This window comes from Pseudorca crassidens, chromosome 19 (genome assembly GCF_039906515.1).
Source record: "Pseudorca crassidens isolate mPseCra1 chromosome 19, mPseCra1.hap1, whole genome shotgun sequence".
In the NCBI taxonomy this organism is placed as follows: Eukaryota; Metazoa; Chordata; class Mammalia; order Artiodactyla; family Delphinidae; genus Pseudorca; species Pseudorca crassidens.
The window spans coordinates 9,982,710-10,007,730 of record NC_090314.1 but is presented as its reverse complement, the minus strand read 5'-3'; the positions used below and the strand labels follow the sequence as shown (position 1 = coordinate 10,007,730).

The window sequence follows — 25,021 nt, the reverse complement described above, 5'->3', positions numbered from 1 at the left end:
GGCGGGGCTAAGCTGTGCTGTTCGGTAGTTTAGTTTTATTAAATGTATTTTCGATTTAAGATGTTTTCAATTTACAATGAATGGGTTTGTCGGGATGTAATCCCATCATAAGTTGAGGAAGGTCTGTATTGTGATTCTTAATCAAATATCTTTTATTTTTAACTTGCTGGAAAAGTACACTCAGCGGAGACCCTTGGAGATTTGGCTCTCCGCTGCCACCTGGTGGCAGCATACTTAAAGGGCAATGACCCGACCAGGAAGCAGAGATTTTGCCTAAGTGCTGAACTTGATCCATTATCAGTGATGGTGGCAACAACCCATGTCAGTCCTTTAAGGATGTGGCCTCCTTCCTATTTTCCAGATTCTTGAGCGTCACCTTGGTCTTCCCCTCTAAGAGCCAGCGGTCCCTGCGGGTTGGCCTGGCCGTGCCAATCCTCAGCACGGTGGCAGCCCTGAGGAAGATGGTTGCAGAGGAAGGTGGCATCCCTGTGGATGAGGTGTGATGGGACCTGGTGATGGGATTGATGGATGCTAACTGGGCCGGCTGTCTAGGGTGTTTAGGTTAATTTCTGGCTCGCAGTGATTCCTGAGTGACTCCTGAGTTTCTGTTTGATTAATAGTCCCTGGTGTCTGTGCTGACGGGGCCTTGACCTCTCCCTGCGTTTTCACAAAATAACCAGAAAAGGATACCACCTTTATCTTACAATCAATCATCATCATTTCAACAATAGCTGACTCTTAGTAGGGCTTACTAAGTGCTGAGTACCATTCTATGAACTTTATAGCTAATTTACTCCTCACCACCGTCCTGTGAGGTAGATATTACAATTATCCTCATTTTAGCAGCAAGCACCGAGAAGGTGAGTGACTTACCCAAGGTCACACAGCTGGTAAGTGGCTGGGCCAGGATTTGAAATCAAACGCAGATGGTTTGATTTCACAACCACTATTCTATACTTTCACTCCCGGGAATATAAGCCAGGAGACTGAAGGGACAATAAATGAAATATAAGGAACTACTGAAGGAACTTGTGGTGTATATATGAGAGAGGCAATTTGGAAGAGAGTGGGATGGACGTGCTCCAATTTTTTTTTTTTTTTTAGCATCTTGGTAAAGAGTTTGGATTCACTTGACTTTGGAGGGCAGACTCCTAACAGGGACCCCCATGAAAGGACAGGGTAGAAGTGATGGTGGTGAAAAGCAATGCGGTATGATGAGAAGGGCTCGCAGTGGGGTTCTAATTGTGATTCAGTCCCTTCTCGTTTTCTGACCTTGGACAAAGTAATTGGTCCTCTGTTTCTTTAACTGTAAAATGGAAATTTTACACTTCCCTGGTGACCTCGTGGGATTGTTTTCTAATTAAAGAGTATTTTTAACCATTTTGTTAAGGAATAACATAGGTACAAGAAAGTGTCCATGTCTTAGGGTTATAACTTGAATTTTTGCATGCATGTACATACATGTAACCACCATGATTATTGAGGCTTTCCATCACCCCAGTGGACTCCTTCCTGCCCCCACCCAGTCAATCCCTCTGACCTCTCTCACCATTTTAATGAGGATCTCAACTGGGGAAAAAAAATGTGTGTATCTTGCTTTGTAAACCCAAAGTGCTATATGGGAATCTATAGTGAGGGAGAGAGTAGGACAGTGGGTGAGAGAGTCTTGGGGGAAAAAATAGCAGTAATAAAAGATCAAAAGGGGAGAAGTCTAAGAGAGGTAGAGTTTGAAACTTTAAGAGAGTAAAAGGACTGTCAGGAATTTAAAAGCCATGATGGGGGCTTCCCTGGTGGCGCAGTGGTTAAGAATCTGCCTGCCAATGCAGGGGACACGGGTTTGAGCCCTGGTCCAGGAAGATCCCACATGCCACGGAGCAGCTAAGCCCGGGTGCCACAACTACTGAGCCTGTGCTTCAAAACCCCCGAGCCACAACTGCTGAGCCTGTGTGCCACAACTACTGAAGCCCGTGTGCCTAGAGCCCATGCTCTGCAATAAGAGAATCCACCACAATGAGAAGCCCGCGCACCACAACAAAGAGTAGCCCCTGCTCGCCGCAACTAGAGAAAGCCCACGCACAGCAATGAAGACCCAACACAGCCAAAAATAAATTTAAAAAAAAGAAGAAGACTTATAGGGGACTTCCCTGGTGGCACAGTGGTTAAGAATCCGCCTGCCAGTGCAGGGGACACGGGTTCGATCCCTGGTCCGGGAAGATCCCACATGCCTCAGAGCAACTAAGCCTGTGCACCACAACTACTGAGCGTGCGCTCTAGAGCCTGCGAGCCACAACTACTGAGCCCACGTGCCACAACTACTGAAGCCCGCGCACCTAGAGCCCGTGCTCCGCAACAAGAGAAGCCACCGCCATGAGAAGCCCGCGCACCGCAACGAAGAGCAGCCCCCGCTTGCCACAACTAGAGAAAGCCCGCGCGCAGCAACGAAGACCCAACGTAGCCAAAAATAAATAAATAAATATTTAAAAAAAAGACTTATAAATAAATAAATAAAGGCATGATGTGTTTGTTAAGTTCCCTTTGAGAAACTAGAGGGAAAGTGATCCTCCTCATTCCAGGTGATCTTGGTTGAACTTCATCCCACTGGACTCCAGCGGTCTTTCTTTGATGAAGAGGACTTGAATACTATTGCAGAGGGAGATAATGTGTATGCCTTCCAAGCCCCTCCGTCACCTGGCCAGGAGATGCTCTCAGGTACAAGAGTGCTTTGCATAATGTTATTTGGATATTATGAGTCATAGGTTTGAGAGGATACTCATTGGGTGCTAAGGCAAAAGACACTTCATTTTAGTACTTGGAAATATCAGGCTTATCTTCTCCGATATTTGTTGTACAGATGGTTGATTATAAAAGTTAATCAACTAAGACAGGGGTTCCTGAAACCTTAGTATCAGAGTCACCTGGAGGTCTTGTTTAAACAGATTTCTGAGCCCTGCCCACGGTGTTTTTGACTCCGTAGGCCAGGGGTGGGGCCTGAGAAATTACACGTCTAGCAAGTTCCCAGGTGATGCTGACGCTGCTGGTCCTGGGACCACGTTCTGAGAACCACTGTTCAGAATAGGTGCTGGGGTAATCTTTGTCTTCAGGACTCTTATGGTTCAAGGTCAGTGCTTGAAGTAAAACTGTTACAAACTGGAGCATAGATGGCCAAAGAGATGATTAAATGACTTTTTGTTAACAGTCCCGCTTCCCTATGTTAACTTTTCCTAAATTTGGATAGGCAAAGATGGTCAGTTTCTGACAGCCTTTCGTTGTAGGTCAGTATCCATTTCGGTCCAATTAGCCAGTCAGTAAGGCTCATATTTAGAGGACCTTGTGCCACGGTTACACACACACCCCAGATGAATCCTATGCCCTGGACCATATCCTCGGCCAGCCTAGGTGGCAGGCAGCCTGTGGGAACCAAGTGTCTGCCGTGGCTCTGAGTCATCAGAGAGACTCTGGGCCTGGAACAGGACATCGACAGGCCCTGATTACGTGAGAACTCAGTGAAATAGCCCTCATTTCAAATTCAATCACAGGACACATCTGTGCCTTAAAAGGAAAATTTCAGAGCTGATTGGAAATTGAGGATGGTCCAGTTCCTCTACTTCCTCAACAATAAAGATTCTTACCTTCTCTCTGTACCCCTTACGTTGGCGTTCTAAGAGAGCGGATACTCTACAGCTCTCTGATCAAAGCATACAAGCAACGAAAATCATTTTGGTGTATTTTTCAGATTGGCTTTGAAAAGTATTAATTAAAATCCCTGCCTATACTTTAAAATTGGCTGACCACAACAGCAAATTCACTACCATGTATATCATCTTATGCCAGGTGCCTGATGGAACAAGTGCCATGAACCTTAATAGCACTTCCCCTGAAGCCCTCCAGTGTCTCCCAAGGGTGGTTAATGGATGGTCAAAGAGAAGAGGGGCTAGAAGCCAGGGTTCTGACCTAGCGCAGCAGCTCCTTTAAGAACACAAATGTAATTCTCGCCCTTCAGCTCGTCCATCTGGTCTACCCGTCTCCCCACGCTTGGCAGCCTGTGAGGCTCAGCGATTATCCCTGCCCGTCCACAGTGAGACCACGGTGCTAATCCTCTTCTGTAATTTGGTGGGCTCAGGCCAGCAGGCCAGCAGGTATGTTTAACTTCATCCTTCTTTTACATGATGTCTGGGTTGTGTCAACATGTACTTGGAATTTGCGCTAGAATAATTCTAATTTGAAAAAAAATAAATATCCATTCTCAAAGTTGATCAACAAGGAGCAGGGAGTAAGGTACTTCCTGATCGAGAGGATCAGAAATAACGGCCTTAAGCAGATGGCTAACATTGTCCTTAACAATTGAGCATCGGAGGTTTCCCTATTGGTTTTAGGAACAATGATTTTTGCTCTCACCATGTGCTGTAAGGCCTAGGCAGTGCAGTAAGACAAAGGAAAAAGAAACTGGCTATTGGAAAGAGGAGGTAAAATGACCACTATTTGCAAATTATATTATTTTCTATCCAGAAAACCAAGAACTTGAAAATAATTAGAACTAATGAAAGAGTTCAGGAAAGTGACTGGTTGCATAACAAATATACAAAACCAGATAGCTTTCTTACAGAATGCAAATAAAATGTGTAAAAGATATTACTCCAATGAAAAAATTTTAGATGGATAAAATGTTTGTAAAATTTACCTGGAAGAACAAACTCGTAAGAGTAGCCAGAAAATATTGGGGACAGGAGAAAGAAGGAAGAGGGATTTTTCTAGTAAAACAGAATAAAGTTTTAATTATTAAAATATTGTGATATAGGCGGAAGAGTATACACTTAAATCAATGACACGGAACAGGTCAAGCGTACTTCAGTATTTGTTAGATGATAAAAATGGTGTATTTCATATTAGTAAGGAGTGAATGAATTATTTACTACTAAGCCTGGGCTGACTGATACTTCGCTTTCTTTTTATTTTAAATAATCAATTTTTTACTCCCGCCATAAATTCTCATGTATATATTGATTGGAGAGGTAATTACAGAAAAGGAAACCATAAAATAACTTGAAGGTAATATAGGGGAATATTTATATCTTTGAGTTGGGGGCTATTTGAACACCTAAGGCAGGAGGCTATCAAGGAAAAGTCTAATGTTTTCAATACATTTAAAATGCTAAGCTAAGAGCACATTTGAAAGGCAAAGCACAAACGAAGAAAAGTATTTACATCATGTGACAGCTGAAGGATGCATATCCGTCATATAAAACCTAGCTCTCAGATTAGGGACAGAAATAGTATTCTTTTAGTAAAATGAGCCACAGAGATGAACGTTAATTCACAGAAGAAATACAGGCATAGGTTAAAATATTCAGCTTCGTTAGCAGTAGAAGAAATTCTGATGGCAATAGCAAGGTGCTATACTTAACCTTCCAGACTATTAAAAAACTTTAAAAAATTGATAATACTCATTCTGGGCAAGTGTCAAGAGAATGGGGCACATGCTTCGCGGGTAAATTGGTGTGGCTCTTCTAGAGGGCAGGTTGGAAATAAATAGCTTTGGTCTTATTTCCACTTCTGGAACTTTATCCCAAAGAAACAATGAGTCATGTGCACCCAAAGGCGTAGGCAAAAGAACGTGTATAGTTCCTGCCATGAGCAAGCATTGCTTAAATAAAAAATTGGAAACAACCCAAATGCCTAGTAATAGAGGCTAAGGTAAATACACCCATCTGTCGATTCAACAATTGACGCCCAGTGCCCTTGCCCATCCAGTGCACCAGCTCGTACTTAACTTTCGCAAAGTTAATTCAACAGTAGCACATTCTTTCCCCACTGGATCTTCACGCAGCCTTGCAGGTGGGGCCAGAGAGCAGTCAAAGGTCAGTGATTTGTCCAGAGGTACCCAGGGCAGAGCTGGAATTGACAGCAGGCAGTCTAGGCACCACAAGCTCACTGCTGCGTGCTCATCGGATCGGGATATGGAAAACATTCCCAGTTGCGAGAATATTCCTGATACACAAAGCCATCGATGTGTCCACTGGGCTTATCTCTGCCTGGCTTTCCTCTGGGTCCTGTGCTCTTTCTCTGGGGAAGAGGGTTTCCCAGCCACCTCTTTACACTGCCACATCTCCATTCATAACGAGGGTCTCAGATGGGCAATTTTGTATTGTGTTTTGTGCTCAACTCTTATCCAGTTGAGAGAAGCCAATGAGTAGAGCCAATGCTCTTGACTGTTGGGTATTGTTGGTTTTTCTTTTGCTGAAATAACCTCATTTCCTTGGATTTCCAGGTTTGGGCCACCTTTCCTGATTAGGGAAGACAGAGCCATCTCATGGGTCCAGCTCCATCAGTGCATTCTCAGTAAGGTCGGCTATCTCATGAAGAGCGAGGCTTCTGTACAGGTCAGTGTGTCAGTGTGTGTGTGTGTGTTGTCGGGGGGTGGGGTGTGGAGAGAGGGATGTAGGAATCTAGTGGTAGCTCAGGAGAGACAAGCATTTGCTGTCAGTGACAGTGTTCACACTGTCGTATCAAACAACTTTGATTTATATGCAAGAAAATCACCATTTTATGGTCCGTGCTGTTTCTCTCTTTGTGGCATTACAAAATACCTTTCATGGACGGAGCTTTTGCTCGTTAAATCTTTCGAAACATCATTGGAAGAAAGAGTGGGATTTACATCATTCATCTCAGTTTCGTATATTTATGGCTTCCCATAGTTCTTCTTGGAGGGGAGCTTATTGTAATAAACTGTAACTTATACATTTGGATCAAAAATTTCAAGGGACTTGAGGTATAACTTCTGTGGAAAATTAAAATCGATGTTTATGTCCAAATATGAAAACCTAGGTATTAAAACAGTTTTGTCCAGTTTTCGAAAAACAGGTTAAAAACTCAAGGGGAAACACCTTTTTGCCTTGCTCATTTATTTATTCTCAGACTGGTAGTTTCCAAATAAAAACAACAAATTCTAAAACCATGCCTTTCAGCCCCGATAGTATCAGAACCTGTTCTGAGGGCTGCTTGGCATAGAAGACTTTAACATGTTTAGGGACATGTCGGTAGCCTCAGAAATTTGTTTTCCCCCAGCTACTCTCTAAGTAAGAACTTTTCATTTGGGGGATGTACCAAACATTTCAGAGGGATTTCTGTATCGTTCTTCATAATTCATGTTCCTTCCTGCTTAGGGAAAACCGTACATCTGATTTGGGATTTACACGAAATACCAGTTTGTTTAAGACCTTTTCTACATTTGCACCAAATCTTTATCTCCAAAGGCTTCATGAACTGCCCAGCATATCTGCCGTGGTGCCCAAATTAGAAACTCGAACTTCTCCCTAAGTAGGTCAGAATATCTAGTAATAGCTTTAGCTTTCCCCAAACCCTGTGCTCCTGGCTGTTGAGAGTGGATGAAACGGCTTTCATGCAAACGTTGAACTCAGCTGTTCTTATTCTCCCCCTGGTCTCCCATGTGCTCTTGCCTCTGCATCTCTCCGGTCATTTCAATTTTAGAGACCGATGAAGCAGTCAGTGGGGCCTGCAAAATTCGAATACAGGCAACCTCCAACTCAGCTACGGACGCTTGTCCATAGATACATTGACACATGTGTGGATGCCCATGGTTTTATGTAAGAATAATGTGTTCTAAGTGGCTGTGAGGCTCCCAGGCTAGCTCACCCATCTAACCCACAGGCTTTTATATTTTGGGTTTTGTTGTTGTTGTTGTTTTGGCCGCTCTGCGTGGCTTGCGGCATCTTAGTTCCCCGACCAGGGATCGAACCCTGGTCCCAGCAGTGAAAGCGCCGAGGCCTAACCACCTGACCACCAGGGAATTCCCAAGGCTTTTATATTTTGAAGAGTTTGAAAAGAATTTGAAAAGAATTGGTAATAATTTGGAAAGAATCCTGTCAGCCTTCTCAACATTGAACCAAAGAGATTAAAAGCAGTGAACATACATTGAAGGTTCCAAAGTGAATTTCCCTAGCCAAGAATGAAGGACAGGAAAATGTCTCTTATGAAAATGACCAATTAGCTAGATGGGATTAATTTGCAATGAATTATGAAGAAAAGAGATTGATCATTGCCTAGGAATTTTTCTGGTACCTTTGTAAATTTTCTTCGTGGGCAGGCAGGGCGAGCTGCTTCTCTGCAGTGTAGGTGCCTTATTATGTTGCCATGCAAACAGCAAGGCTCCATTAGGGTGCCAGGAAAAAGAGCTTTCCCCCCCAGATTTAACTAACTTCTCCTTGGGAAGTACACCCTCCCATGGCCAGCCCTGAATCCAAGCCCCTGAAGTCAGCTTGCTTCCAGCCATCAGTTTTGTGTTTGTTGAAGCGGCAGGTCAGCTAGAGTGTAGGTATAGTCCAGTGAGGTGTCCACACTCCCCAAATGTCACACTTATTGCCCCTCCCCCATCAGCTACCACAGCCCAGGAGTCGGCTTAGAGCTCCCTGACTATGTTTTGGGTCACACGGTCTTTGCCCTGTTACTGTTTCTTTGAATTATAATGTTTTCCTTCTCTTCTCCTGCCTGAATTCAACCTACATTTCATCAGTGTTTTTTTTGTTTGTTTGTTTTTTGCGGTACGCGGGCCTCTCACTGTTGTGGACTCTCCCGTTGTGGAGCACAGGCTCCAGACACGCAGGCTCAGCGGCCATGGCTCACGGGCCCAGCCGCTCCGCGGCATGTGGGATCCTCCCGGACCGGGGCCCGAACCCGCGTCCCCTGCATTGGCAGGCGGACTCTCAACCACTGCGCCACCAGGGAAGCCCTCATCAGTGTTTTTTTTTTTTTTTTTTTTTTTTTTTTTTGCGGTACGCGGGCCTCTTACTGTTGTGGCCTCTCCCGTTGCGAAGCACAGGCTCCGGATGCTCAGGCCCAGCGGCCATGGCTCACGGGCCCAGCTGCTCCGCGGCATGTGGGATCCTCCCGGACCGGGCCACGAACCCGCGTTCCCTGCATCGGCAGGTGGACTCCCAACCACTGCGCCACCAGGGAAGCCCCATCAGTGTTTTTTAAGTAGAGATTTCTGCCACTTATCTTTGTCAGACTTTGTAAGAACATTTCATTTTTTTCTAGTCGTGGCCAAGGTCATCAGTGACAATTTTAAGAACTGTATTTCCATTGCTTGAAGAGACCATTGATTTTTGTTTTTTAGATATTGTGGTAAAATGTATGTAATGTGTATTGTAACCGTTCACAAATGTACATTAATTATATTCACCATGCTGCATAACCATCACCACTATACTCCCCAGATTTTTCACCATACCCACAAAAATTATACCCATTAAATAACAACTCCCCATTGCCCCAACCCCTAGCCCGTGAGAACCTCCATTCTACTTTCTGTCTCTATGAATTTGGCTACTCTAGGGACCTCATATAAACAGAATCATAGGGCTTCCCTGGTGGCGCAGTGGTTGAGAGTCCGCCTGCCGATGCAGGGGACGCGGGTTCGTGCCCCGGTCCGGGAAGATCCCACATGCCGCGGAGCGACTGGGCCCGTGAGCCATGGCCGCTGAGCCTGCGCGTCCGGAGCCTGTGCTCCGCAACGGGAGAGGCCACAACAGTGAGAGGCCCGCGTACCGCAAAAAAAGTAAAATAAAATAAAAAATAAAATAAAAATAAACAGAATCATACAATATTTGCCCTCCTGTGTCTGGCTTATTTCACTAAGCAGAATATTTTCAAGGTCCATCCATGTTGTATCATGCATCTGAATTTTCTTCCTTTTGAGGGTTGAGTAATATTCCATTGTGCGTATATACCACATTTTGTTTATCCATCCATCTATTGATGGATACTTGGGTTGCTTCTACCTGTTGACTATTGTGAATAAGGCTGTTTAAGGCTCACTTCAATTTCAGGAAAGTTAAAATATGAAAAAAGTGTCCATCTTAGAATAACGACATAGGTGGTATTTCTTTTACGCAGCTTATTTCGACATGTATAAATACTTACTTAGCACTTGAGACGTAAAATGCACACGAACTTGTTTTAGATAATTGCCTCATTTTGGTAATCTGGTGACGTTAATCATCATCTTCGTAAAGTAAATTAGCTGCTAATAATTAATGAACAGAATTGGTTTAATTCCCTATTAACTGTGCCAACATTTGTCCCAGTTAAACCTGTGTTATTTTAAATCACTGTGTTCATTGTTTTGGAGAATTTAATGTGTTACACGGTATTAGATCACTATGTTAAAAGGTATAGGGTGTATCTTCTATAAAAACTGAAGCCTTTATATCTCTGGATTTGGAATAATTATTAAGGGCATATTCAAAATACACTATAAGTAAAAGGTTACATTTTTTGAGTAACTTCTTTGCACTTAACCGTCTGATTCACACCAACATGTGGGATGACCTGCTTCCTGTTCTTGGCCTGGCAGAACCTGGGGTCACTGTTCTCCATCCGGGTTGTGGGGCTGTCCCTGGCCTGCAGCTACTTGTCCCCAAAGGACAGCCAGCCCCTCTATCACTGGACAGTTGACAGGTAAGGGGATATTCCAGACGTGGTAAGAGAATGCATACGTTCCTACCTGACTAGACTCCTTCAAGGCTGTGTATCAATAAGACTGATGACAATCTTAGCTGCCTTTGGTCTTCAGCACCAGCGCCTGGGTTAGGTCCTTATACACATTCTGTGCTTTCAACCCTCATGTCTAGAGCGGGACTGACGGCCACTTCAGAGATAGGGAGACACTGAGGTTCCCAATGATTAGTGAATTTACGCACATTCACGCGGCTGGTTAAGGACTGTGTACTTCCGTGAGCTCAAAACCTGTTTTTGAATCATCTTGGTGACAGTTAGGGACTCATGTGACATCTCCACTTTTTTCTTGCAGTACATTCAAAACCTTCTTTTAGGTGCAGACCCTCCTGTCTGTCACTCATATATATGCGTCTTGGTTGTTGGTTTTTTTTTTTTGGCCACACCACGCGGCTTGCAGGATCTTAGTTCCCTGACCAGGGATCGAACCCATGCCCCATGCAGTGGAAGCATGGAGCCCTAACCACTGGACCGCCAGGGAAGTCCCCATATGTGTCTTGTTGATTTCACATCTTCCACTCTCTCCTTGTCCTGTCTCTTCCACGTTAAGGCCAGACAACCTCTTCTGAGATGGGCTGAGCCCAAGCAGCTGGAAAGAGCGATGGGTTGATTCACACTGAGATTTTCTGGGTATGGGAGGGTCTGGAAGGGGAAGACCTTTTAGGTCGTGGAGGTGGACTGGAAGGTGCTCCTTTCACTGTGCAGTGGAGGAAAACCTAGCAGCTCATTTGAGGCATCATCAGAACTGGGTATTTGCTGAGGATGTTCAAGCAGAACGGCCTCCTCGACACTGAGAAGATGGCTGGGGCTGCAGTGGGAGGGCTGAGTCGTGGCCTTGCAGCCACCAAATCCTCGGAGCTCACCAGCTCCCAGGGGAGCTGGGACAGAGCCTTCAGGGGTGGATTGAGGACCAAGTCTTCTGCAGACAGCACCTCCCCAGACCCCCGACCTCAGTTTCCATGCAGCTTTGGACATTTCTGTTGGGAACATCAGTCCTGGGGGTGGAGGAGAGAGTGGGAAGCAGGCTCCATGCCTTTGATGGGCTCCCTGTTCTCTCATCAGGGCTCTGCACCTCAGGAGGCCGGGAGGCCCCCCGCACATCAAACTGGCTGTGGAGTGGGACAGTGGCACCAAGGAGCAGTGAGTCCAGCAGAGCCCAGCTCTGACAGAGGAGACAGGGCCTGTCCGTGCAAACGGACCTTCCTGCGCCAGTTCCCCTGATGCGACAGTGGGGTGTATGATGCCCCCCGGATGCCGTGTGGCCCATTCCTCAGAGAAGCCCCGATGGCAATTGTCTGTATATAAACAACAGCGACAGGAGTAATAATAACGATGGCTGTGGGTGGTGTGAGTGGTGGTAACAGTCACAGTTGGAAATGGTGAGGTGACACTTACCCACTCACCCCGTGCCAGCCACTCCTCCGAGCCCTTTACATCCATGCAGTTTATTTCATGCATCAGTTCCTGTGCGGTAGGTCCGACCCGAATCCACATCATCAGATGTGGAAACTGAGGCACAGAGAGGTTAAACGGTTGCTCAGTGTCACACAGCCCGTGCCTGGCAGAGCCGGGCTTTGAACCCAGACTGTCGCCTCAAGTCCATGCTCTTAATCACTCAGCGTGGCTGCTTCTCTAACACCGAGTGCATCTGCCCGACTTCGGGAAAGGACACTGTTCAGTCCGGCGAGTGTTTATTAATCTCCTGCTAGGTGCCAGGCCCTGCACCACGACATGAAACAAAAATGAGTAAGCCAAGGGCTCGGTCCCTATCTGGGTCCGTGGGGGCACTGAGAAGTCCAGTAAAAGCGAGTGGGTGCCCTGGGAGCCCTGGGAAGGGGGCCTTTGCCTCCCGGGCGGATGCTTTGCACCCCGTTAGCTGGGAGTAGGGCCCCCTCAGGGGTGAGACCCCGCGTGGCCTCTGTCTGCTCCTGCAGCCTGTTCGGGAGCATCCAGGAGGAGCGGGTCCAGGACGCGGACAGCGTGTGGCGGCAACAGCAAGCCCACCAGCAGCAAAGCTGCTCCCTGGACGAGTGTTTCCAGTTCTACACCAAGGAGGAGCAGGTCCCGCCCTGGGAGTCCACGCCCCTTCCGGCCCGGGGCCTGTCAGTGGGTGGGTCACGACCCCGGGGGGGCGTGGCTTACGGTCCCGGTGGCTTCCCTTCCAGCTGGCCCAGGACGATGCGTGGCGGTGTCCCCACTGCCAGGCCCTGCAGCAGGGCGTGGTGAAGCTGAGCCTGTGGACCCTGCCCGACATCCTCATCATCCACCTCAAACGGTTCTGCCAAGTGGGCGAGAGGAGAAACAAGCTCTCCACGCTGGTGAAGTTCCCGCTCGCCGGCCTCGACATGGCTCCCCATGTGGCCCAGAGAAGCACGGGCCCCAAGGCCTCCCCGGGCCCCTGGCCTCCTTCCTGGAAGCAGCCGGCCTGCCTGCCCACCAGCTACCCACCAGACTTCCTGTACGACCTGTACGCGGTCTGCAACCACCACGGCAGTTTGCAAGGTGGGCATTACACAGGTGAGCCTGCCTCACGGCCCGTGGCTGCGGCCCGGGCCTCCAGGTGCCCGGGGAAGGGGCACCCCTGGGATGCCGAGCTCGCTCGGGCCCTCGGCACCAGCTGACCCCTGACCCGGCGCACACCGGGCACCTGCCGGGGGTGGGGTGGTGGCGTCTGGTCCAAGCGTCCAGCGGAGTTCCGTGAGGGGTTGGAATAGAAAGTTAGTTACAGCCCGAGTTTTTGACCATGTCGGATACCAGAGGGTAGCTGTTGGCACCCAGAGAGTGCCATTGATCGTCGTCTGTGATTCAGCACACGGACTCCTACTTAGCAGATTCGGTATCTTTTATTTCTGTGGGGTACCTTTCATTGTTAATCCCTCGGAGGGACTTGGAGAGAATGAAGGCTGGAAGGACAGAAACAGACAGCTTGGCAGCTCGTTCAGTTGTTCATAATCGTGTCCCCTGGTCTCTTCTAGAATAATATAAAGTATTTCATTTTTGAAAAAATGCTTGAACATATTTCATTTTGGGGAAAAATGCTCTATTCCTAGTGCACTAATGAACCTGCAATTTGGAAAGCACCAGACTGTATAAAAATCCAGGATCATCACTCATTCATTCATTGAACAAATGTTTATGAAGTCCCATTCTATGCCAAACCCTGGGCTAGGTGCTGGAGTCTCAGTGATGAACAAGACTGATAGGAGACCTGCCCTCATGGGACTAATTTCAGACACAGGCAATAAAAAGATGCTTGTTCCTTTAGTACTTTCCCTACTTGGTATCATGAAAAGGTGATGGTTGATGTGTCTGAGATACAGATAAGGCCTCCCTGAGGATGTTACCTTTTTAGGTCAGGAGCTGAAGGATGAGGTGGAACTAGCTGTGTGAATAATGGGAGGAAAACATGGGCAGAGCTACCAGCCTGCGTGAAGGCCCTGAGGCGGAGTTTGCGTGTTTAAGAATTGATGAAAGCCTGTTGTGGCTGAAGGGGAAAGTGACCTAAGATGGAGCTGGGTCCGGAGGCCCTGTGGGCCACGGACAAGAGTTTGCACTTTTTTCAGAGGGTGATGGGAAGCCATTCAAAGGTTTTAGGCAGGGAAGCCATTCAAAGGTTTTAGGCAGAGGAATAAAGACATAATCTAGTTCACAAACTGAGGTCTTAGCTCGAGCAGAGAATTGGGTAGCGCAAGAGTGGAAGTGGGAATTCCAGTTAGGAGGAAGTTTCTGGGGCTCAAGTGAGAGATGGTGTTGGCTGGGACTTGGGTGATGACAGGGTATTCAAGGCATATTTTGGAAAGAGGATCAGTGAGACTGGCTTTTGGACTCAGCGTGGGGTGGAAGAGAAAAGGAGGAGCAGAGACGACCTTCTCCGTGCCCCCTTGGGCTGGTGCAGGAGCCAGGAAAGTGTGGCTTGTGGGCCACATCCAGTCTGGCACCATATTTGTACAGCCCATGAGTTAAAAGTGGTTTTTACATTCTAATAAGTGGTTTTAAAAAAACCCAACCAAAACAACAAGAATACATGGCAGAGACCGTATGTGGCCATCGGGGACCTGCACAGCCTAAAACGTTGTCTCTTTGGCCCATTACAGAAAAATGCTGGCTGACTTCCGAATTATGGTTATGGAATGGTTGTGGAATAGTTATGGAGCCATTTACTGAGGTGTGGGGGGAAAGGAGAGGACTATTTCTCGTACTTGTTTAGAAGGTGGTGAGAATCTTATTTATGAACATTGTCTTAAATGTTTGACTGCAGTTCTTAGGTAGGAAAGAAGTGTACCATAATCCCAACTGCATATTTTCCTTGCGTACTGAATCAGAGACATGCATTTTGAAGGTCCTCAAAAGAACGGGGGTGGACATTGGCCTTATTGCCTGGGACTCCCATAAGTGTTATAAATCGGGACTCCCTCTTATTGGAGATTTTGCCTGGACGGGCTCTACGACGTAAGGATTCAGCTTGTGTGGTAACAGCTCACTGGATCAGTGAGCATCTGGGTGTGTAACTGGTTATCCTTGCTGATTCTGCCACATTCACTTCTGGCTAAAAATGGTCCAGCGTTTCTATTACAAACGTCCGTTTTTCAGCCATGCCAGTGGGAAATGTCTTCCTGCTTTGGGGGGCTCCAGTAATGGGGACTTGGGGTTTGGACCTTCGCAGCCTACTGCCGGAACTCTCTGGATGGCCAGTGGTACAGTTATGACGACAGCACGGTGGAACCGCTTCTAGAAGATGAGGTCAATACGCGAGGGGCTTACATCCTGTTTTATCAGAAGAGAAACAGCATCCCTCCCTGGTCAGCCAGCAGCTCCATGAGAGGTAGGTTTTGCTGGTCCTTACAGGAGGGGGGAGGATTGGGAACGGGGAGGATGCTCTATCAGACATCGAGGCCCGGGAGAGGTCGGCAAGGATCTGAAAGAGGAAGCCTTGCTGCTACAGAGCGTGTAGAGCCCTACAGACTAGTGTCCCGTTTGCAAGGACGTGGGAGGGACATACTGAAATGCAAGAACGGGAAAAGGAATAAGATTCTGTGTCTGTGGCAAGATTCTGTATCTTGGGAGCATGGGATTCCATATTTCCGCTCCCACCCATGCTGAGCCAGGTCTTAATTAAAGTTGTGCAGTAGAACCCTGCATTAGTCCTGGTAGAAAGGGAAGGGCAGGTATAAGGGATGAGGGACCTTCATAGGAAATAGTTACTTAACCACACCCCAGAGATAAGTTTATTAGACAACCTCCAGCTTGCTTGGCAGTCTGGAGATGGAAGAGAAGGGTCAAAACGCACCTTTTTGTGTGCCACATTTCTCTCTGTGAACTAGCCATCCTTACTTAGGAGCGAAAGAACATTTTTTAAAAAATGACTCAGATCTTCTGCACCCAGATGGTTGGAAAATGGCCAAGTAAAACCAGATGCCCCAGCAGGTCTAAACCCCCCGTCATGCAAAGTCTGCCTTCTTTTCCCAGAAGGTAGACGTGGCGAGAGTGAAAAACATGCCATATTTAGAAAACTGGACTTGGCGACCAGTAATTTCACGAAAAGCCTTTCAGTTCTCATCAACATTCTGTCCTTTCTGTGCCCGAGTGCCTTTCCCTAAGTGTGCAGGCTTGGTCTCGTGGTTCGTCAGTTATAGGTTCTCCTCCAGAGATTCAGTCTCGTTTCTGTAATTCTGCTCTGGTTCTGTAGCTCCGGGCTCGGGGATGGGAATCTGGCCGTGAGAGGTGCCCGGGGGGCCCCGAAGGATGGAGGTGGGTCCAGCCTGCCCTCTCTGTGCTCCTACAGGTTCCACCAGTTCCTCCTTGTCCGATCACTGGCTCCTCCGGCTTGGGAGCAGTGATGGTAGCGTGAGGGGCAGCCTGCTGTCCTGGAGCCCCACCCCCGGCCCTGCCCGGCCCCAGCTGCCTGGGCCTGCCTCCTGCACCAGGAGCCTCCCCAGCCAAGGAAAGGGTACGTTCGGTCACGTTGGTTAAACTCGCTGAGCTTACTTTCATTCTCTGTAACGACCGTCACTCCTCAGCTCTATGAAGGTGCTCGCACTTCACGGCTCGGAGCGTACAGAGTCCCTCGGTACGAGAGGTTTATTGATTTCCCAAATCGGGGCTCTCAGGACCTGGCCCGCCCCCTGCCCGCTACCCTCTGGCTGCAGGTGCCTTCTTTCTGTGCTCCCCGGAGCTGACCATCTAAAGGGGGCTGACAGCGCATCAACGAGTGAATGAATCTCATGATGGGGTGTAAAGCAGGGATGAGGGCGAGGAGGTAAATCATCAAGGGAAGAAGGTATCTAGGCCAGGGGTGGGGGAGAAGGGATGCAGAGGGCCCGTTAGGTAGGGCGGGTGGGGAAGGCCTTTCCCAGGAGGTGAGTTTGGAGCAGAGGCCTGAGTGCGAGTGAGTCCTGTAGTCTGGGCGTGTGCTCCGCACGGTCAGGGTGAGGGCTGTGAGGTGGGAGTGAGCGTGGGATGGGGGGTAGGGGGGTGCAGGAGAGACCAGAGCTGCGGCCGGAGTGACAGGAGGTAGTTGGGAGCGTGCCTTTGTCATATGGTACCAAGTCTGCATTGTATGCCAATTGCGGGGGTGGGTGGGAGCTACTGGGAGATTTGAGCAGCAGGTCATCAATCTGATACTTTCGCAAAGCCTACTTTAGCTGCTGTGTGAATGCGTCACAGGAGGCGTAGGAAGCCAGAAGGCCAGCTGAGAGGTCTGGCTGTGGTTTTCCAGGCGAGAGCGGGTGGTGGCTTGGATTAGTGAGGTACAAGGTGGTCAGATCCGGGGTATATTTGAAGATAGAGCTAACAGGATTTGCTGGTTTGGGGTGTGAGGGAGAGAGGAACCAAGGAGGACTCTTTGCTTGGTGTCCACATAACTAGGTGACCAGTAGTAGTACAGGTAGGAAGGGCTTGGTTGGCTAGGATGCAGGGTCTATTTTAGAGGGAAATCCAATGTTTGACATGGTCGTTTTGAGACTCCGGTAAGACTTCCAAATCAAGATGGTAGCTAAGGAGTGGAGAAAAATATTTGAGGGTCATCACCACATGGATGGACTTTAAAGCCACGGGGCTGGCTGAGCTCTCGTAGGGAAATTATACAGATAGAAACAAGTAAAGACCTAAGACCAACCCTGGAGCTCTCCTACATCTAGAGGTTGAGCAGAGGCAGAGAGGACAGCACAGAAAACAGAGGAGTGGCCTGTGAAATAGGAAGAAAACTGGGCAAACATGGGTCACAGATGCAAAAAAGGGGAATCTTTCAAGGAGGAAGAAGCCAACTGTGTCACATACTGTTGAGAGGCTGAGTAGGATGAAGATGGGTAAGTGACCATCGGGCTGGAAGGTCACTAGTGACTTGCCAAGAGCATCAATAACGGTTTGGAAAGAATGGAAGCTGTCAGTAACAGGTGGAAAAGAGCCTGGGTTAAAGAATTGACGGTGGATATGGGTTCCATCAAAGACTGTGATTAAAGAGGCAGTAGCTGCAGAGGAATGTGGGCTGCCAGCACTTTGGGGTTTTCTTTGCCAAATGAGAACTCATGGAGCATGTTAGCATTCAGATGGTCCCGACTAGAGGGAAAATGTGATGATCATGCAGGAGGCAGAGGCAATAACTGCAGAAACAAACGTTTTCAGAAAAGCACACGTGTGTCTGTCCGTCCGTCTGTGCATCTTTGGCCTCCGTGTTCCTTCCATCAGAAGGTGGCAGCACATTCTAATCACTTTTAGTTTCCATATTTCCTATTAGCACCTGATTTGGTTTTATAAATAAAAAAACTTTAATTGAAGTACCACGTATATACAGTAAAGTGTACTGATCACAGGTGTATATCTGATGAATTATCATACAACATACCCACGTAACTATCACTGAGATTAAGCAATAGAAAGTTCTAGGTCATCTCTACCTCCCCCGACCCCAACCCCGTATCCTTCTCAATCTTTACTGTTTCCCTCCTTTCCAGCAGGAAGTATTATTCTGACTTCTAACACATTGATTAGTTTTGCCTCGTTGGAAACTTTATATAAATGGAGTCACACATTCTTTTTTTTTTTTTTTTTTGGTACATGGGCCTCTCACCGCTGGGGCCCCTCCCGCCGCGGAGCACAGGCCCCGGGCGCGCAGGCTCAGCGGCCATGGCTCACGGGCCCAGCCGCTCCGCGGCATGTGGGATCTTCCCAGACCGGGGCACGAACCTGCGTCCCCTGCATCGGCAGGCGGACTCCCAACCACTGCACTACCAGGGAAGCCCACACATTCTTTTTTCTTTGACTTCTTTTGTTCAACATTATATTGGTGAGACGTATATTTGTGGTATGTATCAATGCCTTTTTCATTTTATTCCATTTATCAGAAACAAAAAAACAGGGCTTCCCTGGTGGCGCAGTGGTTGAGAGTCCGCCTGCCGATGCAGGGGACGCGGGTTCGTGCCCCGGTCCGGGAAGATCCCACATGCCGCGGAACGGCTGGGCCCGTGAGCCATGGCCGCTGAGCCTGCGCGTCCGGGGCCTGTGCTCCGCGGCGGGAGGGGCCACAGCGGTGAGAGGCCCGCGTACCGCAAAAACAAACAAACAAACAAAAAACACAAACCAACCCAAAATAACTCAGACACATAAAGTTTGTTACCGAGTCTAAGCTTGTACTGCTCACTGCATGACAGGCCAATAGATCAAGAGACCATAGTGTTGGCGCAAGGAATAGCGACTTTATTTGTTAAGCCAGCAGGCCGAGAAGATGGTGGGTTCGTGCCGCAAAGAACCATCTACCCAAGGTAGAAATCAAGCTTTCCTTATACTAAAAGGGGAGGGGGTGTGGCTGGTCCTTGCACACTTCTCAGGGCAGGAATCCTTTGTTCTTGCAGCTGCCCAGGTAGGTCTGGTCACAATGTTCCTATAAACCTCCAACAAGAGAATTGTTATTTTCTGTTCTGCAACTTTTTATCTCTACGTGAATGAGAAATTGTTATACCTTTAAAGGTCAGCGCCTTGAAAATGGGCTATATTTCAGGCTCTAGGCAACATTCTTTTACAAAAGGTGCAGAGCCAGCCTGACTGCCATAGGCAACAGAGCACAAGGGTTACAGCTAAAGAAATAGATCCAACATGGAGTCATGTTTGTTCTCTGTTACAGGTTCTCTGCACGGCAAGTTTAATTGTACATATCAGAGAGAGAGAGAAAGAGAGATTGCTGTCTATTGACTGTTGACCATTGTCAATAAAAAAGCAAAAGCAGGCATTTGGAAAAGAAATCATGATGGGTAGGGTGGGGAGAACCACCTTATGTGCGAGGGGTTCACAGATGGGCTGGATTTGATCTCAGAGGCTGACCTGGAGAAGTTTGGCTTGATCGTCAGGGGAAGCACTTTGAGTCGTTAGTGATTTCCGGATTCTTGAGTTATTTGTGGATTCTCCAAAAATCCACACACGTTTTGTGGTGAAGACACGTGACGGACTGTCTTTGGGAAACGTCTGCTGGTGTCCTTTTGCACCCTGATGGGGTGCTCCACTTGCCTCATCAAAACCCCCCACATTGTAGGAATAGATTACATTTTGCTTATTTGTTCCATTGTGGTTGGATATTGGGGTTGTTTCCGTTTGGGGCTATTACTAGTAGTACGGCTATGACCATTTTTGTTCATGCCTTTCTGTTGTACGTACGTCTCCATTTCTGTTGGCTGTTTACCTGGGAGTGAAATTGTTGGGGTGTTTGTGTGTTTCTTCGTCAGCTACTTATTCCTTTACACTTTAAGTTACTGTTCTATCAAAGTAGCTACCACAGTTCCTGGTGTGTCCCAGGCTCTTGTTACGTATTTGAGAGGGAATAAATATGATGATAGAATTTTTTTTTTATAAATTTATTTATTTTTGGCTGCGTTGGATCTTCATTGCTACCGGCGGGCTTTCTCTGGTTGCGGCGAGCGAGGGCTACTTTTCGTTGTGGTGCGTGGGCTTCTCACTGCGGTGGCTTCTCTTGTTGCAGAGCACGGGCTCTAGTCACGTGGGCTCAGTAGTTGTGGCATGCAGGCTCTAGAGCGCAGGCTCAGTAGTTGTGGCGCCCAGGCTTAGTTGCTCCACGGCATGTGAGATCTTCCCAGACCAGGGCTTGAACCCGTGTTCCCTGCATTGGCAGGCAGATTCTTAACCACTGCGCCACCAGGGAACTCCCCTGATGATAGAATTTTAAAGCGGCAGGTGGTTTTAGATTGTCATGGACTCCAACCCTGTGGTTATTATGGTTTATGTATCAAATTTTGGTGAATTATTCCTCCACGTTCAGCATCTTGGCTCCCAGTATCTCTCTATTAGACAGAAGGCTGATTGCACCACTGCCTCCTGCAAATCACAGCGGTCTGATTTCCTTAGGATCCTCTCTGTGTTGGCGTACTATTTCACGCATTATATTCTGACTCACCCTGTCTGGGCGTTTCTTTTCCCTTCACATTTTTATGACTGCACATTTAGGGTAGTGTCTGGTGAACAAAAAAAGGCATTCCTTCCCCAGCTTGTCCATCCCCCATCAGCGTGAGCCACTGACAGGCTCATAAATTCATCCCAGTTCTGTCCAGAGGCGTAGGACCTTGGGCCATTTCTCAGTTCTCCCAAGAAGAGGCCCCCCTTAAGGAGGCAACTTCAAAAGATGGCCAACTTTTCAGCAGGGTACTCAGACAGGCGTCAGGCATAGCTCCAGAAAACTCCCCAGAGAGACAGAGAGGGCTGGGATGGGAGGAGAAGTAATACTGCAGAATAGCTGTCCTCCGGACCCTTGCAGGCATGTTACTTATCTCACCTACTCATTCAGAACTCTGGGAGAGGTGAAATGATAGCCCTTTTACCAAGGAGAAAGCTGAGCCCCGGACGTAACGACGTAACCAGTCACAAGCTCACCTGGGAAGTAACCGGGCTGCACATAGACCCGCTCCCTCCGGCTGCCAGAGTCCTGGCTCTGTGGCTCTTAGCTTTTGCACAGCAAAGGAAACCATAAACAAGACCAAACGACAACCCTCAGGATGGGAGAAAGTATTTGCAAATGAAGCAACTGACAAAGGATTAATCTCCAAAATATACAAGCAGCTCATGCAGCTCAATAACAGAAAAACAAACAACCCAATCCAAAAATGGTCAGAAGACCTAAATAGACGTTTTTCCAAAGAAGATATACAGACTGCCAACAAACACATGAAAGAATGCTCAACATCATTAGTCATTAGAGAAATGCAAATCAAAACAATGAGGTATCATCTCACACCAGTCAGAATGGCCATCATCAAAAAATCTAGAAACAATAAATGCTGGAGAGGGTGTGGAGAAAAGGGAACCCTCTTGCACTGCTGGTGGGAATGTGAATTGATACAGCCAATATGGAGAACAGTATGGAGGTTCCTTAAAAAACTACAAATAGAACTACCATATGACCCAGGAATCCCACTACTGGGCATATACCCTGAGAAAACCATAATTCAAAAAGAGTCATGTACCAAAATGTTCATTGCAGCTCTATTTACAATAGCCAGGAGATGGAAACAACCTAAGTGTCCATCATTGGATGAATGGATAAAGAAGATGTGGCACATATATACAATGGAATATTACTCAGCCATAAAAAGAAACGAAATTGAGTTATTTGTAGTGAGGTGGATGGACCTAGAGTCTGTCATACAGAGTGAAGTAAGTCAGAAAGAGAAAGACAAACACCGTATGCTAACACATATATATGGAATCTAAGAAAAAAAATGTCATGAAGAACCTAGGGGTAAGACGGGAATAAAGACACTGACCTACTAGAGAATGGACTTGAGGATATGGGGAGGGGGAAGGGTAAGCTGGGACAAAGTGAGAGAGTGGCATGGACATATATACACTACCAAACGTAAAATAGATAGCTAGTGGGAAGCAGCCGCATAGCACAGGGAGATCAGCTCGGTGCTTTGTGAGCACCTAGAGGGGTGGGATAGGGAGGGCAGGAGGGAGATGCAAGAGGGAGGAGATATGGGAACATATGTATATGTATAACTGATTCACTTTGTTATAAAGCAGAAACTAACACACCGTTGTAAAGCAATTATACTCCAATAAAGATGTTAAAAAAAAAAATTCCAAATTCAAGGCTATTCCTTTTAGACATTGCCAGAGCCTCCCTTCCAAAGGGAGCATTCCCTCTTGGAGTCTGAATATAATGGTGATAGATTTGAAACCTGTTTGAGAAGCTCTGAGATGGTTGAAAATCCAGCTTTATTTTACTGTTAATACTAAGCCCGGGGCAAGATCAAAATCCAGCACATAGGCTTTCAACAATGATTGGTACTAACTCCTCTCCCCACGAGTATGTGGGAGACATTTTTTTACTGTCAAAATGAGTAGAGGGCATGATTGGCATTTAGTCCCCAGGGGGCAGGGATGCTAAATGTCTTGCAATGCCCAGGGATGGTACCATGTGGTACAGACCTGTCCTTCCCAAAGCCAGCAGTCCCCTGTAGAGAAACACTGATAGCTTGGCACCTTCATCCTTCTGGTAGCTCTGGTTATGGGGACCTCATAATAACGAAGGCGTTTTAAAACAAAAATGAACAGATCCAAGTTTTGTGGGGTATGCAACTTAAGTAATTGGGGATGGATATTGGGAGAGGCTCCATAAGAAAAAGGACAAAGAAATACCTTACCTTTTCAATTGTTATAAAAACATGACCATGTGAAAAAATTGCTAAAGGCCTTTGCAGAGGAGGAGACTCTGAGACTAAAGCGTTTCGGTGTCAGTGCTCCTGATGGTAAATTTCCTCTATGGCTTTATTGAGCCTCAAAGGTTTTGTTTTTCTTTTTCAGTGCTTTCCAAATAGTATGTTGTTTCAGTTTTGATTTCCTCTTTGATCTAAAGGTTATCTGGGTGTCAAGTATTTAAGAGGTTTTGGTCACCCTTTCATTCTTTATGTCTAATTTTATGGCTGGTGATCCAAAAATGTGGTTTTCAAAAATGATTCCCTTTTTGTGATCAAGTAACTGCGTGATGGTTATTTTGTCAGTGTTCTGTGTATACACAAAATAAGGTACATTGTCTTCTGAGGAATGTGAGCTTTATTAAATTAGGTGGGTTGATTGTTGCATTCCATTTCCCTATGTCTTTTTGTTTTTTAATTGATGTACAGTTGATTTATAATGTTGTGTTAGTTTCTGGTGTACAGCAAAGTGATTCAGTTTTAAATATACATATATATATGTTCTTTTTTATATTCTTTTCCATTATTGAATATAGAATAAGATACTGAATATAGTTCCCTGTGCTATAAAGTAGGACCTTGTTGTTTATTTTATATATAGTAGTTTGTATCTGCTAATCCCAAACTCCTAATTTATCCCTCCCCTACCCCCTTTCCCCTTTGGTAACCATAAGTTTGCATTCTCTGTCTGTGAGTCTGTTTCTGTTTTGTAAATAAGTTCATTTGTGTCATATTCTAGATTTCATATATAAGTGATATCGTATGATGGTTGTCTTTGTCTGACTGACTTCACTTAGTATGATAATCTCTAGGTGCATCCATGTTGCTGCAAATGGCATTATTTCATTCTTTTTTATGACTGGGTGGTATTCTATTGTATATATGTACCACATCTTCTTTATCCATTCATCTGTCGATGGACATTTAGGTTGTTTCCATGTCTTGACTATTGTAAATAGGGCAGCTGTGAACATAAGGATGCATGTATCTTTTCAAATTAGCTTTTACTCAGGGTATATGCCCAGGAGTGGAATTGCTGGATGATATGGTAGTTCTGTTTTTAGTTTTTAAAGGAACCTCCATGCTGTTCTCCGTAGTGGCTGCACCAATTTACATTCCCACCAGCAGTGAAGGAGGGTTCCGTTTTCTCCACACCCTCTCCAGCATTTATTAAGTTTTTAACGATGGCCATTCTCACCAGCATGAGGTGATAGCTCATTGTAGTTTTGATTTGCATTTCTCTGATAATTAGCGATGTTGAGCATCTTTTTTTTTTTTTTTTTGCGGTACGCGGGCCTCTCACTGTTGTGGCCTCCCCCACTGTGGAGCACAGGCTCCGGACGCGCAGGCTCAGCGGCCATGGCTCACGGGCCCAGCCGCTCTGCGGCATGTGGGATCTTCCCGGACCGGGGCACGAACCCGTGTCCCCAGCATCGGCAGGCAGACTCTCAACCACTGCACCACCAGGGAAGCCCTGCTTAATGCTTTTAATCATAAATTCTACTTTGTTTGAGATGAATAATTCCACCCCTTCTTTCTTTCTTCTTGCTTGCATTTGCCTGGTGTCATTTTGCCCTTCTCTTTTACTTTATAAACCTCTCTTTTTGAGTTAGTTTTAAGTGGTTTCTGAGAAACAGTATGTTGCTGTGTTTTGTTTTGTTTTTTAAATGTAAAAAATTCAAAGCCTGTCTAACAAGGGAAACTTCAGTCCATTCATACTTAAAATCAACTACCAAACTTGATTTCATGTCATTTTATATTTTTTTGTACATTTTCTCATAGAGATTTTTTTTTATTTA

General features: G+C 46.6%; 1 protein-coding gene across 2 annotated transcripts in view; it reads left to right on the top strand.

The window, feature by feature from the left end:
• Nucleotides 1-25,021, top strand: part of USP43 (ubiquitin specific peptidase 43) — a 62,370-nt gene that overhangs the window by 29,476 nt on the left and 7,873 nt on the right. The window contains exons 5-14 of one of the 2 annotated variants that reach the window (XM_067714468.1): nucleotides 362-497; nucleotides 2,574-2,709; nucleotides 4,001-4,136; nucleotides 6,266-6,377; nucleotides 10,370-10,473; nucleotides 11,593-11,670; nucleotides 12,465-12,591; nucleotides 12,696-13,032; nucleotides 15,194-15,352; nucleotides 16,313-16,477. In XM_067714468.1, coding sequence (XP_067570569.1) covers nucleotides 362-497; nucleotides 2,574-2,709; nucleotides 4,001-4,136; nucleotides 6,266-6,377; nucleotides 10,370-10,473; nucleotides 11,593-11,670; nucleotides 12,465-12,591; nucleotides 12,696-13,032; nucleotides 15,194-15,352; nucleotides 16,313-16,477 — 1,490 coding nt within the window. Of the gene's footprint in view, nucleotides 1-361; nucleotides 498-2,573; nucleotides 2,710-4,000; nucleotides 4,137-6,265; nucleotides 6,378-10,369; nucleotides 10,474-11,592; nucleotides 11,671-12,464; nucleotides 12,592-12,695; nucleotides 13,048-15,193; nucleotides 15,353-16,312; nucleotides 16,478-25,021 lie in introns of both variants that reach the window. The other variant, XM_067714467.1, reaches the window with a different exon arrangement.